The sequence below is a fragment of the Psittacula echo genome, assembly GCF_963264785.1.
Source record: "Psittacula echo genome assembly, chromosome: 6".
NCBI lineage: Eukaryota > Metazoa > Chordata > Aves > Psittaciformes > Psittacidae > Psittacula > Psittacula echo.
In genome coordinates this window covers 21137721-21153908 of record NC_137743.1, presented here as the reverse complement: position 1 = coordinate 21153908, position 16188 = coordinate 21137721, and the positions used below count along the sequence as shown (strand labels likewise).

Sequence of the window (16188 nt, the reverse complement as noted above, 5' to 3'; positions counted from 1 at the left end):
ACACAGCTCTACCTCAGCAACAATAGCAAGGGGCAACACTTGCAATATGCCTGGGTTTGTCAGGTTTTGAGGGTGCTGCCAGGCTGCTCTGAAAAAATGTTGTCCCCCTGCCCCCTCCCAGACTGCTACCTCTCTTTACTGATTGCAAATAAATCCTTCTCATCCTCTTCCTCAAAAAGGCTCGTCTTCTTCGCAGCTTTAGCCTGACTGACAGTGCTAGCTGGTTTTGCAGGATCCTCTTTTCGGTCATCTTCAGAAGGAAGTTTAGCTGGCTTGGAGACATTCCAGTGTTCCTTAAAAAAATAAGGAACCCTTAAGTTTTCTATTGTCTTGGCCATCTCAACAACTTTATGCTTTGCCCAGCATAAACCCCAGTAAACCTTTTCAATCAAATCTTATTCCTCAGTACCTCCTCATCACTGCTGAATAATAAGCTGGAGGCCTTCTTTAGTGGTTCTGACTGTTTTGGTTTATCCTCCAGGGGTTTTTCCCGTTGCTTCTTGGCAGGTACCACACCAAAGAGATCCTTAAAAAAAGTACATTAAAAAAAGATATATATAAAAAAAAAGTAATAATAATCGAAAGCCAAAGCCACAATGAAAAGCTTACTGAGAAGTCATCATGCAAGACACTGTTGCCATCCACTTCTCAGATGAGTAGGACAGAGAAATGGTGTTTTGTGAACCCTTTTGGAAGATAATTTCCAGTGTGATACAGTATTCTGGTACAGGGAATTCTACACACACATTTGATAGACCAGAAGCTTGTAAGCAGACAGCCTGGTTTTGGTCCACAGATTCTCTACCATAAGGCTTGACCAGCAGCCAAAAAACAGCTGTTAACACAATGGGACACTGTTTCTACATCTACATAATGAAACAGAGAATGAATCCTACTCCAAGAGGAGAGGCAATAGACAACTGAACCACCACCACTGGGCAAGAATCAAGACTTTTCACCAGAAGACACTCATACAGACAATAATATAGTGATCAGAATATACAAAACCATATGTTGACTTCACCCCCTAACATTTATTTATGCTTTTCTCCATGCAGCTTGAACTTCAGTGCCATAACACAACCTTCATGGCAGATACCAGAGACCTTACCACATTACAAAATGTTTCATTATCCTGACAGTGGCTTCTGAACAGCCCCTATTCAGAAAGGTGAAAGCAGCCCCCTCCTGAATAGGAAACCTTTATCCTGAGTTTGCAGAAGTCCTCTATCTTACAGCTCTGAGAAGGCCTCCTATTTGCCTCAGATTAAGACTATGAAAGATCTTTAGAGGGTGTGTGGGAGGGAGAAGAGGGTTGTGCTGGGTTTATGTGGCAAGGTTTTGATAGCGGGGGAGGACAGGCAGGGCTACATGGGTGGTTTTAGTGAGAAGGTGCTAGAAGCTTCCCTCATGTCTGATAGAGCCAATGCCAGCCATTTCCAAGACAGACCACCCACTGGCCAAGGCCAAGCCCATCAGTGATGGTGGTAGTGCCTCTGGGATAATTTTTTTAAGAAGGGGAAAAGTTACTGTGTAAGAACAAACGCAGCTGAAGAGAGGAGTCAGGAGTGACCCTGCAGGCACCAGGGTTAGTGAAGAAGCAGAGGGAGAAGGTGCTCCAGGCACCAGAGCAGAGATTCCCCTGCAGCCCGTGGTGCAGACCATGGTGAAGCAGGCTGTGCCCCTGCAGCCCACGGAGGTCCATGGGGGGGCAGACCTCCACTTGCAGCCCCTGGAGGACCCCATGCTGGCACAGGGGGATGCCCAAAGGAGGCTGTGACCCTGTGGGAAGCCTGCTGGAGCAGGGTCCTCGCAGGACCTGTGGCACCATGGAGAGAAGAGCCTGTGCTGGGGCAGGTTTGCTGCAGGACTTTTGACCCCTTGGGGGACCCAAGCTGGAACAGTCTGTTCCTGAAGGACTGCACCCCATGGAAGGGACCCGCACTGGAGCAGTTCATGCTGTAACCCATAGAAGGGGCTCTACACTGGAGCAGGAGAAGAGTGTGAGGAGTCCTTCCCCTGAGGAGGAAGTAGCAGCAGAGGCAATGTGCGATGAACTGACAGTGATCGCAATTCCCTGTCCCCCAGTGCAGGTGTGGGGGTAGAGGTGTTTTTAAGATTTGGGTTTATTTCTCATTATTCTGCTCTCATTTGATTGGTAATAAAAGAAACTAGAGTCTGTTTTGCCTGTGACAGTGGTTGGTGAATGATCTCTCCCTGTTCTTATCTTGACCCATGGACCTTTTGTTATATATTCTCTCCACTGTCCAGTTAGGGAGGGGGAGTGCTAGAGCAGCTATGGTAGACACCTGACATCCAGTCAGGGTCAACCCACCACAAGGGTAAAAAAAGGATAAGAAAAGAACTAATTCACTTTTTCACTAATTCAGTTTTGTTAAGTTCCTTGCACAAACTGTGCTCTGGTCTCAGTTTCTACAGTAGCAGCCACAATTACACACTGAAAAGCAAGAAAAGGAATTCACCAGCCATTACACAAGAGAAGCAAGAAGTTATTCATGTAGCTAGATACCACAGGCCATCATAAACAGCTTCTTGAAGCTCGTATTTCTTCTATTGCTCAGTGTTCTCTAGTCCTATCAGAAGGATAATGTCTTTCATGTTTGGGTCCAGAGATGATATGCACTGACTACAGAATACTAAAATGACACCAAGAACTTGCAAGAGTCTCTGCTACCACTCTACTCCATAATGCTGCCCACATGCTCAGAACTGGTACACAGTGCAAGATTCACTTAATGCTGTAATTTACTGCTTCATTTAGAAGCTTGGTGTTGTAAACTTCTGGATATTTCCTGCTGCATTTGCAACAGGCTATGCAGGAGGGTTCCCATATACAGCAAACGTCTGGAAGGGGTATTTACCTCTTCATCATCATCAAACAAGGACAGCGGAGCTTTTGTCAGGGACTTGCTGGTGGGAAGAGACGTAGCTTTGGACTTCACAGTTTTACTTGATGAAAACAAATCCTGTGCAAACCAAAGAAACATCACTTTGCAAAGCAATGCTATACATTTAAGAGTATTAAATGGGACATTCATGTTTTTCTTTTAAAAGAAAAGAATGTCTTTAGTGTGCCTGTGAAGTAGGGAAAGATTGTCTTACTTGGATATACCAATCACCTGCAACTCCATGAGGATTGCCCTCAGCTTTGCAGATTAATTACTAGCTGGAAGCCAAGGACACAAGATTAAACATATGCAAGTCTTTCATGATTCTTGCTCTTGATTTGCTGATCTTTTCCATCTTCAGGCTTTCAGTTTATGCCTGTGCATAAATCTTTACGCACAATCCCACTGCTATCTTTAAAGATAGGGAAAACATTCCCAGACATTTCACTCTTGCAGCAAGAAAGGAACTTTCAGGATTGCTCAGTGTAGCTGCATGGATGTCACAGTTTCCAGTCCTAGATATAAATAAGGAGTCCCCAGATATAAGTGGACTGAGGTCAGGGTGACTCACATCCCAGGGATTTCTGTAGGGACTTATTAAAGAGGTACTCACTTCAGAATCCTCCTCATCAGAAAAGAGGCCTCTCTGTTTTCTTGGAGGTGTTTCAGATAAAGGCTTGAAGTCCTCACCTGAAGATGACTGACTCTTTAGGACAAAAAGACACTGCATCAGCACCCATTTAGATTCAGTAAGGGCAGCCACATCATATAATGCTTTTTATGGGGCATGCTGCTGGCAGCGCCTCAGCAGTAGAAGGGACAGAACACAAGCTTGTTACCCAGGGGCTGAAGTCCAAAACTCAAGTGTTGAGTGAGCTCCTCACGTGCAGACAGAGCTATGCACAAGTGACTTGCAGATTTTATCGTAGGCTTCCCCTCCACCATCCTTCTCAGCAGAAAAATGTATGCAGGCACTCATGTCAGGCCCCCTTATGAGTTAAATTAAAATGTTTCTTTTAACAAGCTGTGTTTCATAAAGGAAGAGGGCAGTTTGTGCCAGCCATCATTTCCTGCATTAGCATAGCACAGCCCCAGCCTGCCACCAGCTATACTGCCATTAAACTCAGAATGATTCCAAACCAAAGCATTACTGTCAGCAAGCTTGGAGGATAAAACAGTCTTCACTTCCTGACAGGGCAGTAGTGGTGCTGCTGAATCAGCACTCATCCTCTCCTCTCAGAAAGCCAAATGCTATGAGATCAGAGCAATGGCTCTGGATGATCTCGCACCACCACTCTTGCTCCATTGACCATGGATACTCCTGCAGTGCACTAAAAAAAGAAGTTGGCTTTGGTCCTTGTACTCAGCTGCTTCTTGCAAGCAATATGGTGAAAGTTCTAGAGCAATTCGCATTAGACATTCCCAGCACTGTATGTTTCTCAGTGTAGAGAGGAGAAGAGTCACTGTAGCTCATTATGTTCAAATACTCCTTGGACAGCAAATATGTATAAAGTGAGTACATACATCTCTGCCACAGAACTGAAAAGCATTACTGCTTTCCTCAGAACACCGCTCTGAAATTGCAAGTGGAGTGGGCATTAAGGAGGCTCTCATAATTCTATATACGTGTCCTCAGGACAGCATTTAGAGCTTTCTACAGATTAAGAGTTTTCAGCTGAAAAACAGCTTTTTAAACACTCCAAATATTGTATATGCTTAGGTAGAACTGTGACATCCACCTTCCTCTCCCACAATATATACAAGCAATGGGTTACCAGTTAAGTTGCTATCAGCAGTTGGTACAAGTGCTGACACAGTTTTCACAGCACAGAACTGTGACACCAAAGGTTCTTAAATCAGGCTGGTTTCATTTCAGCATGATCTTCATACACATTTTTTATTATCAGAGGCTTCTAATTTTGCTTTCATTTCAATCTCTGCCTCAAAAAGATTCTTCCAATCACTGCCCATGAGAAAAACCTAAATAAAACCAAAGTTTGAGAGGAAAAATGCGTTTAAAGACCCCTGAAGAATCTAGCTCATGGAAGACCCTATGAACCAAGTTCTTTTTGACAAATATGGCACTTCCATAGTGTTGTACATAGAAAGACTACTTCAACTACAGTAGTAACCTTTTTCTAAAACCTCAGCCATACGATCCATCTATATGCAATTACCTTTTTTTCCATGACAGCCTCCCTATGACTTTCTGTTTCTTTTGTTGTGTCAGAAACCACACGAGGAATAACAGATTTTTCCTTGAATAAGTCACCTTCTTTATCACCATCAAATAGGTCCGCTTTGGACTTCACTGCATTAAGACACAAAACAAACAGGGAGTGATGAGAACAGAAAAGCCATTACAGAACAACAGAAGATAACGGAATCTCCAAAGATACCATGCTACCTTTTTAAAGATGACCAACATCAGGATTCTTTAAAAGAAAAAGCTAGACAAGCTCTCAAAGTGAAACACCACTTACCTGAGAGTACTGGCAACAGACAGTGCAGTCAACAAGGTAGAGTCAGTTGGTACCTCTAAAGGCAGTGTTTGTGTTAGCTTGGCACCATTAAGGCCTAGAGCCTGATAATAGGGAGTGTTTGGTGCAGGGACTCAAGGCTGTGTGAATAATTTGGTACCATTTCCCTGATTCAAGTTTAGATACCACCCTGACAGTAGAGGGAGCATCCTAAGAGATGAAAGTCAGTGGAGAGCACATACAAATAAACCAGTCCTACACCACCCTATGGAAAAGAAACACCACTAACAGCAAAAAAACCCTCAACTAAGAACAACAACAACAACAAAACCCTAAAACCAAACAACCAAAAACAACCAACCCAAACAAAAACAACCCCAAAACCCAAACAGACATAGCAGTGATGCAGGTTTGAATTTTGTAACCCATTGATTCCTATCAGTTTGTTTTTTGATAACTTTTAATGTTTAATCTTCCACTTCACATGTATAGATGTACCTGAATCTGGAGGCTTTTTAGTTACTCCCACAAAGAAGTCATCATCATCATCATCAAACAGAACAACTTTCCCAGGCTGTTTTGGAATTTTCTCTCTGCTTTGTGCTGCAGAATTCTTCACTTTTTCCACAATTACAGAGGAACTGAATACATCACTTCCTCCTGCAGGTCCGATGAGGAAAAGAAAACAACCCACATTGCTGTTACCAAAACCACATTGCCAGTTACCAAAAAGCTGAACTTGTGCCATAGTAAGTGGAGCCAGGCAGAGTTTCCACCACAGCAACTTTTAATGAGCTTCTGCAACAATGCTGCATCAAAAGCATTAGCTAGAAACTTCTTGATAAAGCCGAGTCACAAACAGATAGCCCCTCACTCTCACTGCAATCACTTCTTCCTCAAACGTTCTCATTTCCCTAGGAACAGCAGCCAGGTTCCACATTAAAGCTAGAAGACCCCGCAGTCCCACACTGTTGCCCCTATGGACTTCCCAAACCATCATCCTACATTACTAACTAGTAAAGCACACAATGGTGGACAAATTGGTAAGGTGCTTGAAGAGGAAAGGACAGGTGAATGAGCTCTCCCAAGGAGCTGCACTTGGTATGTAAGACCACCAGCAGTACTGCAGTGTGAGGCTAAGTTCGGTCCTGAGATTCCTGCATGCTTCAGGTATGGCAGTGATCAAATAAAGTAAGCCAGTAACAACTGTTTCTTCTACATCTGGTGTGCAAGTGTGCAGCCTCAGTGATACATGAATGCCAACAGATAGTCTGCAAACACTTTTAGTGGTTTTGGTAAAAACTGGCAGCCTGGTTCTAAGCCTTTTTGTTTCTTACCTGCAGATGCTTGAAAATGGCAGGAGGGAAAACATAAACAAAATAAACCCCTCAAAAGAAAGAAAAAGGAAAAAAAAAAAGTTTGGCAGGAAGTAGAACAACTGCTATTTGGTTAAAAGGCAGCAGACTGCATGAATTTTAACCAGCATTGCAGCAGTCTATTACAGATAAAGTTTATCACACAGTTAGAAACTGCCACAGGACTGGCAGGAACACATCCATGAAATTTGATTAATTATTAAAAATTCTCAAGTTCCTAAGCAAACTGTTCCCTGTGAATGTGTTCATCAAGCTATTTTGAATAGTGAGGAAGCCTCAATCTTAGTTTTTCTCTGGTGAATTTAGCCTGCCTACGAATTACTGAGAGGAAGCAACGGAAGACTTTGAATAAATGCCAGATATAACTTAATTCCTGATGAACTAAAACAGGACACTGTTAGAACGGTGGGTAATTCACTGCTTATGTAACAGTACCTCCAAGAAAGAGTGAAGGATACAGGAAACCTCCATCTGCCCTTTTAAACTTTGCTACCAAGTCTTACAATTATGTAGAATGACAATTGCTGATGTATATCTTTGATCCTGAAGCAAAAAGACTGTATTTGTCTACATCCTCTAAAAACCATGCTGACTGAGGGCTCAGTTAACTGAAGCCATAGTCTTAAAATAGGCCTTTCTTAATAAAGAGTAAAACTTAAAATTAAGGTAACTCAGTCAGGTGAAGACTGTACAGAGAGACAGAAATCAAGGTTAGTTAATTCAAAGAAAATGGTGACATGTTTCTTTTCATTGTTCAGCTTGAAGTCCAATATGCACTGCAAACTTAAGCTGTATAGTATCAGTTATAATAACACACACCCTTAAAAATCCATAGCACAACAATGGAAACTGACAGCTGCTAATACCTGCCATCAATGACCTCTATCTTCAGAGCTCTTACAGAATCTTGATTATCCATAAGGCATGCTGCAGTTTAGGCTTAGCATGGTAGAAGCACCTGTGTTTGTCACTAAGCATATGATCAAGCAATGTAGTGCTGCTGTGTTTGGACAGTTTTCTTTAAAACCTCCCCAGTAGGTTTTAAAGAAAAAAGCATTTTGTGCATGAAGCAAATTGCTATTGAACGAATCATACCTGGGAACAGAGATACTGCACCTGCGGGAACTTTCTTTAAGGACTTTGTAGAGGATGCTGAAATCATAGGAAGTACAATACAAATTGGATGCACTTGTTTTATGCTGTCAAAGCCTTCAGAACTCTAACATAGAAATAGGAATCCAAGAAGACTTCTGAGCTCCATTCTTTTTTTCTCAACAGCTCCGAGCTCTTTAGACATTCTCCTTGAACTTTTGTTTCTTTGCATATATATATATGTATCACTATTTTCCCCATTAAAACTCCACAAGACAGCTCTACTAAACTGAAGCTTATAAACACGATATGCATTTATACGTAGCATTATTTAAGAGTTCACATTCACACATTCAAAACCACTTCAATACAGTACACTCAAAATAGCTTAGTCTCGCAACCTTGATCTGAAAATTCATCAAATACAATGCTTCAATAAAAATTGCCGCAGTACAGAATGGGTGTTCAGACTCCTTAAGTGTCTAGATATGCAGCTAATGAGAAACACAGACATGCATTAGTCTGCAAGAAGAATCTTTACTCCACTCCAACCCACAATTGGATCCTGCTATGTACTCTTCAGCAGCAGGAAGCCAGTGCACACAGAGAGCTCTGCCAGCATCAGTAAGGATATCCTTTCAGCTCCAGATAGTAGGTGTGTGCAAGAGATCATAATGAATAAACACATTTAAAATTCAAGGAAAACACAGCTGTTCTTTATTAAGACTGGGAAGAAGAGATATGCCAACAATTGCTACTCTTTCTCTGCTAGACTTTCTAGTTTGGAAACAAAACAGTCTACAGGACTAGAAGAGGCAACAATTGGTTCTTACCATCACTTACTGGGACTCGATCCTCTCTCTCTTTTGATTCTTCTTTTGGTGCTTCAGCAAAAAGATCACTCTGTAGATGAAAATGTAAAGGGGGGGAAGTGCTGAATTTCTATTTTGTAGGAAAAGACAGCTGCTGATTTTTCCATGTTGAAGATCCTCTTCTAACCCAAGACAGAGGAGGTAACCACCACTCCCTTCTCAAAAGGATGCCTGCATGTATGTACTTAAATCTGGGTACTCAAGCATTAACTTGAGTGCATATATTCAGAAGAGTAGCTTTCAGTCTTCTAATATTTAATTTACACTGATTATCAGGCTGCTTACTGCAGAGAAGGAATGACCTTTAAATTTGCACATCTTCAAGGGCTTACACCAATATACAGCTGTTTAGGTTCCGATTACATCCTTCCATGCTTTCTTGTTGAAGCTCATGCAGTAAGGTTTGAAGGAAGAACTCAGGTCAGGCCAAACATAAAAGCACTCTTCAACTACACATGATTAAGAACAGTGATTTATATTGTTGCTAAAGAGATGCTAAGACATCAGTATGGTGTAAAGATATACATTATAGCTCAAAAGCAGTGCTGGACAGTCCCACAAAAGTCCTTGTGTTCAGATTACAATTGCCCTCTGGCAGTCCTCCCTGAGAATCCCAGGAAACCTCCAAATTTGTAAGTACTGACCACTTCAATTTTTTGAAAGACTCACTCTTATGGGAAGTAGGATATTAGAAGTTGCCTACCTGGAGACTCAAAATGCATGGTCTTTGCATAAAGCTTTGTGGAAAGAAGGCAGCAATACTTAGGAAAGCACAGGGCTGTAGCAGGGATGTCAGTGATTAACTACGCATTTGTCAGTTACTATTTGCCTGTTGACCTCCTGTTGCTTCATTCTGCTACAGGCCTCCTCCACTGCACAAAGTAGGTGAAGATAAGTTACCCTTCCTAGATGAGTAACTGTCAGGTAACAGAAAACCAAGAACAAGCATATGCACGCAGGCAAAATCACAGAGAAATCTGCTTGGCTGCCCTGTGTCTACAGGATAAGAAAAGTACTCTCGGTAATAAGTAACCAAGAGGCTTTAATGATAGCTTCATGTGAATTTGCACTGACACAAAACCTCATTCCAAAGGCCTTCTTGCAAATTTCAGTTTAACAGACCCCTTAGCTCCAAAGAACACCTGACTCATTCTAGTTGCAAAAGGAACACTACATCCAACAAAGGCAGCAGTTTGGCTACTATTCTGGACTAACCTTGACTGTTACCAATATCAGCCACATGATTAAAATCAAAGGCAATCATCTGTTTTACACAGCTGTACTATCAGATTCTTAAGTATCCCCGACACAGGGCTTCTATCCCCTTTTACGTGCACAATGTTAAAACAGAAGTAAAAATGCACTTTGTGCCTTTCCTTTATCAAGTCAGCTCTAGATACATAGCACAAGAGCAATCTTACGGTGAACTTTTCCTGCCAATGCATTAATTAGATGAAAGAGCATAGCATAACTGCAATAGGGAGCTTTTAACAACACAGAGACAGAGAAACCCAACAGCATCACTGTCCAGATATGGTATGGGAAAGATAAATTGTGAAGGGCATCACATTCTCTTTCCTCTCAACCTTCTCCCACAACCAGGGAGAAAGAGAGAATGACAAAATTCAGTATTCACACAGCCATTTTAATAAAAATTTGCTGTTTTAAAATAAACAAACTGTATGGCATTTGGTTTACTTCCAGAGATAAAAGTGAGGCACTGGGTAAGCTCTGCTGGAATTAGAACCTGTCTAATAAAATGCTGGAACCACATCTGCATCTCTCTTAAGCACCACCACAGAAGAGAGGACTTTGTGTCAAGAGAAATGTAAGTACCTTATTCATGTAGTTCTGTTTCTCCACTGGAAAGCTGTACTGTTCCTCCACACTTGAATACTACCAAGCAATAAGATGCTGTTTTCCCTCCCTGCCTTCCAGAAGTGGGAATTTCTGGAGATGTTTTGTTTTGTTTTGTTTTTCAAAGGGGGACACACTCAATTTCTATTCTCTTCAGCATTCTCACCTCTTCATCATCAAAGAGACCTGTTCCACCACTGAAAAGGCCACCCCTAGACCCAAACGGCGTCAAGTCTTCATCAGTCAGTTTAGGAGGCTTGAAGATGTCATCTTCGTCTAGAAAGCACAAAAGCCAAGAGCTGTGGTGGGACTGACCAAGTTTCAGGAAAGGGAATAAAAGAGACAACCAAAATAAAACCTGATTTGATTCCATCCCTTCTCTCTCATAAACATTATATGTACAGAGAAGTTGCTGTAGATAGATTGGGTTGTGTATTGTTTCTCCACAAGACCACATTTAAGGAGAAACTCTAATCTTGCTTCTAGCATTGTTTTATATGCACATCACAACCTCACCTTGAAGGACAATCAAATATCCTACCCAGTTTCTAAATTAGATGCCACAATTTCCTAAGTGATAACTCATAATCCAGCTCACAATTCAAAACCAAGAGGATAACTTACCATCTGATGGAACTCCAACTTCTTTCTTCTCTTTCAGGGTTTTCCTTGTTTTAGTCTCTGATGACAGGGCTTTAAAGGAGAAAATTTCAAAGCAAAAGTAAAACAGTCCACCTTTATTTGTAGCCTGTGATTAATCTATGGTAAAAAGAACCTAAAAAAACCCAAATCTAACCAAGATGACCTATATTTTTTCATTACATCAGCCGACTGAAAGAATTCTATGAAGTACAGGTTCTAAAATTAGTATTTACAATTGTAATAGCACCATTCTGTCAGGCACTGTGGGTTCAACACAGTTGCCCACACACAGACCAGTGTCACCTGAGATGCCAGAAAGCAACTCAGCATTCCAAATGGTACAGATCCCACACAGAGCATGCAGAACCTGAGCATCTCAGATGGCTCTAGACATATTATACCTTGATTCAGCTACGAAAAGCAAAGCCAGAGTTTTATTTTCTTGCCAACTTAATTTCAGTCTGGTATTTTCAACTGCTGCTTTGCTACAAGAAAAACTACTTGAGAGAGGTCTTTCCCTTTGAAAGTGACACAAAATTAAATGCAGTGTTTATTCCAAAATGTCATGGAAGACAGTAGCAAGGAAAAGTTCCTTGAAATGTAGTATATCTAAGCTACACAAAGGTAAAAACAAACAACCCACACCACAGGAAAGCACCAATCTATGGCTGGAGGGGTCTTCCAGTGTAGAGCTCACAGAAAGACTACAATGACCAATGACTTCCACATACCTGAAACGAGTGGAAGTACATGTGGTCAAAGATGCAATTTTGCGTAGAGAGAATCAGATTGGCGAGAAAACCTTTCTGCGTTCTTGGGGAGCGACCTGTCTCACCTAAAAGCAATGTGTTTTCCACTATAACACTCAGTGAATTCCAATTGAATCCTTAAAGTTATGGACAAAAAGGTTCTCAGAACACGCAAGTGTCTTTATTTACTCTTGTTAGGCTTTCACCTAATACATATTCAAATAATAGATTCATCTAACTTCACATATTGTTACACAGGATCTCCTGTCCGACTCTTGAGTCCCCTGCTGTCTCACAAGAACTTATCAAAACTAAACTTACATGAACGTTCTTCATCCAGTTTGACTGGTATTTCTCGTTTGATGCGGGCTGCTAGCTCATCTGCAAATGATGTCGGCCTCTTCTTTTTCTGAGAAGTAGGGACAAATAACAGCATACTACTTATACACAAGCCAGGGTATAAGTTGCAATTACAAACACTGTATTCTACAGCCTCAGTTGTACAATATCCTGTCTAGACTTCAACTGAAGCCCTCAGAAGAGGCAATACAACTTCCTATTAAGAAACTAATCAGGAGATTATGCATGTATCAAGAGAAAAAAGTGCCATTTCTAGTCCCTTATGATCATATAATTTTTAATGTCACGTTGTTTTGGGAGCAGGACAAGCAAGAAGACCTTAACACACACAGATGCAACAAGTAATTTCTCAATAACCTTTCAAGACAGCTTTGATGCCAGTTTAGAGTGCAGGAGTCCGCTAGTTTAAAGGCCTGAACAACCATGTTGAAGACCATTCAGGATTTTTACAGGCCCTCTTACAGGACCCATCCAGATAACTAAAAGCTACCATTATAATACCTCTAAGAACACATTTTTTTCATGAGGAAAGTCAAACCTCTCCTTCCAGCAAGGCAACAATTACTTACAGGCCTTGTGCTTTCATCTAAGTCTCCATCCTCATCTTCTTCTTTTTCAGAGTCAAAGAGATCACAGCCATCATAATCATCTTCATCACTCATCTGTGCTGTCCTCTAAAAAACAGTAATACCCTGTTGTGTTCTCCTGAAGATGGCATGCAAAATAAGCATAAAACTACATCTGTATAGATAAAATATTCAAAGCAAATTTCCTGAAAGGAGGGGAGCATTCAGCCAGTTTGGGGAACTTCACTGCTTTTGAGAGGTAAGGAATGAGTGCCACTAGCTTCAGGCAAGTTGCTGCATTCCCTAGTACACCCCTTTGCTGTGTCACTGAACATTTCTGTACCAGAGATGCAACTGAAGACACTAACACCCTCCTCACAAGGAGTGTACCACTATTACACACAAGCCTGAACTGCTTTGGCTGTGCTGGTGCCCTTAGCTTATGAGCTGCTCTTTAAAGACATAGTATTTAGCCTTAACACAGGCACTTTGTGAACATAGTAAAAAATTGTGTCATCTTGAGCTATTGCTAAGGTGGATAGCAGAATGACAGGCATAGAATGACAGCAGAATCCACATCTTGGATTCAGTCATGTGAATAAGAGGTTGAAAAAGATGAAGCGAATTGTGAGCTGCAGGCTGGCATGGGTAATGCCCCAACACCCCAAAGATACTTTCTCATCCCAAAATACATCAGGAATACAAAGTTACCCTATACAGCTGAGTGCTTTGTAACACTTTTATTAATGTTACAAAGATTACATTAAAAAAGGATTGCTATTTGAAACATTGTTCTTATGGCACTAAATTTCAGACTGAGGATACCCACATAAAAGTCTTTCGCAATAGCACATCTAAACACAGATAAGATTCTTTCTTCTACTACCAATCACTAAAGTCAGGCATGAATTTTTCAACCAAAGCATTTCTTTTCCCATTTCATTTGTTATCCAAATGGACAGACTTTTCAAACATTTAACACTGTTCACATCTTTGATTTCACACCATACCCAAACTGAACTGTTCCTTACTTCCTGCATAGGAGGTTTAGAATTTTAATTATAGATCAAATAATCCCACCAGATCCTAGTTTTCCTGGACTAGATTCTTTGAACTCTCATAACCCCAAAGTAATTCCTGAGGAAAACACACAGCAGAAAATGCCATCCCACATACGCTTTGCATCTAATGATGGCTTGCAAGCATGTCTTTAAGCCAAATCCAAAGGTTCAATTTCACAACTCAATGCCATCTGGTCAGGACAACCCTCTCATACAAAGTTATACAAATCAGGCTTAACAAAAGTTTTTAAGTGTTCTGTAGAGCTTTTATTTCTTTCTTGCACCCTCACTGTGTCACAAGTGGAAAATCTTTCAGGGATGTACCAGGGTGTATATAACCGTACCGTCTTTTGGTCATCTTCACTAGGGTTTCCAAACTCATCATCTGATTCCTGGAACACAAGAGATCCAAAGGCAAGTAACACACATTACTTGGTTCAGTGGCTAAGACAGAGGGCTCAGAAACTCTGGCCTTACTTAAGTTTGGACATTCAGATCTCACACCGTGACCTGACCAAAGTATTGTTTCCCCACTGCTGATCATCTTTATGAATGCAGCTCACTAGAATGTTATTAATCTAGCAAAGACAACAAGCTCCATCTGACAGCGTATCTGAGTAACTTGAAGGGGATTTAACTTTAACTGAGCAAAGACACCAAAAGCAAACTCCCCAAAAAAGGGAGTGCTTCCATAGCACAGTTACAAAGCAGAGACATCCCACCCCAAGCAAGTGAAACATACCAGAAATCGATAGTTCAATGGAGCAGATTTGAGGCAAAGCCTAGAGGTGCATTACTGACACCTACTTAACCTTTAAACTTCCTCCTGTTAAGTGTCTATCCCATTCTTTGTCATGTAATTTACAACAGATTTGTTCTCCATAAATACAATTCTTGCTAAGAATCTGATTTGCTTCACACTGAAATTAGACTGCAATGAAACACTTCAGTTTGAAGTATTCTACTACAATAGCAGCTAGAGCCAGTACCACTTTATTGTTCCTCTGAAAAGCTGCAGAGGAAACCACTGCATAAGAAAACTGAAAAGCACATTTGCCACAACAGGTATAGAGAACAGCCATTGTGCAATATTAGCTTGAGACCTCACATGAAAAAAACAAAACAGCAGATGGCCTCACACACAACCAAGGACTCATGAATGCTTGTGCAAAGTGGCTAGTACTCTGTTGCTTGTCACTCACCTCTTCATCCTTGTCTTCACTGTCAATTACACTTCCACGATCACTATCTACTGATCCTTCTATTTTAAATGAAAAAGAAAAAAAAGTTAAGATCAGATATGACATCCATGCACAGAGATACGTGGTCACAGTATCAACAACATCTTTAAAGGCTTTGTGAAGAGCATTAAAAATCAGGTGGAAAAGAGCTTTGAAGGCTGCTGAAATTTTAGCACTTTGTGTTTCTAATACACAGAGCAGAAGCTACTAAGAAGTTACTGCTTTGTGTCCCAGAAAAGTGGTTGTTACAGCATTTTTCAGCAAATTGCACATTTTTCCCCCCAACTACAGTGTGCATCTAAACATGCAAGAACACTATGCAGTGTAATCCCAAGCTGTGAGTTAAAACAGACCTAAGCCACAGATTAAGAACTAGTTACTTGCTTAGGAATAATGGGTCATGTCAGCACATACCTTCACTAGAGAGATCTCCAAGGCCAACATCATCTTGTTCCATAAACTGCTGAGAACCAATCAAGTATGGTAAAGGCCTGTCAATATAGAGATCCTGGAAAGAGAATACATCAGGTCTTTTTGATATCTAGGGACAGCTCTGCATTGCTGACAAAGACAGAAGTCTTAAACCCCTTTTTTTAACTCAAGGAAGATACAAGCTTGTCTAAAAAGGGTCCCACCAGACACATGCTTCAAGTATGCTCAGGGTGGGCCACCTGAAGTTTATTCTTTTCTAAGACTGTCAAAAAAGGGGTCTATTTGTGTGATCACAACTTGTTTCTAGGCGTCATCTAACACAAGAATATCCTTGCAAAGACTTGCAAGCATCAGTCTTATCCCGAATCCAGCACCTAGTGCTCTTCACTACCAGGAGAGTAAAAACCACCTATGAAGATATGGTTTGTATCTAAAGAGCATGAAATTTCAAGGTCCCACTCCACCCAGAATTGAGGCTTCTCTTTCTAAGTTCACTGTCACTAAACTAGTTCCCTTTAGGGTGCCATATCTTAATGCTAACCCAACTGAAA

General features: G+C 41.1%; 1 protein-coding gene across 5 annotated transcripts in view; it reads right to left on the bottom strand.

Annotated features, from left to right (window-relative positions):
- LOC308223179 (WASH complex subunit 2-like) overlaps positions 1-16188 on the bottom strand; it is a 37103-nt gene that overhangs the window by 17199 nt on the left and 3716 nt on the right. For 4 of the 5 annotated variants that reach the window (XR_013957248.1, XM_080621891.1, XM_080621893.1 and 1 more), the window contains exons 6-20: positions 15620-15713; positions 15167-15225; positions 14309-14356; positions 12907-13011; positions 12299-12386; positions 11211-11279; positions 10753-10862; positions 8691-8760; positions 7861-7917; positions 5888-6049; positions 5087-5220; positions 3523-3615; positions 2883-2987; positions 410-526; positions 130-293 (exon numbers count right to left, since the gene is read on the bottom strand). Coding sequence is in view for 4 of the 5 variants with exons in the window: in XM_080621891.1 (XP_080478017.1) it covers positions 130-293; positions 410-526; positions 2883-2987; positions 3523-3615; positions 5087-5220; positions 5888-6049; positions 7861-7917; positions 8691-8760; positions 10753-10862; positions 11211-11279; positions 12299-12386; positions 12907-13011; positions 14309-14356; positions 15167-15225; positions 15620-15713 (1475 nt within the window). In the remaining variant the exon portion in view is untranslated. The remainder of the gene's footprint in view (positions 1-129; positions 294-409; positions 527-2882; positions 2988-3522; positions 3616-5086; positions 5221-5887; positions 6050-7860; positions 7918-8690; positions 8761-10752; positions 10863-11210; positions 11280-12298; positions 12387-12906; positions 13012-14308; positions 14357-15166; positions 15226-15619; positions 15714-16188) is intronic. The other variant, XM_080621892.1, reaches the window with a different exon arrangement.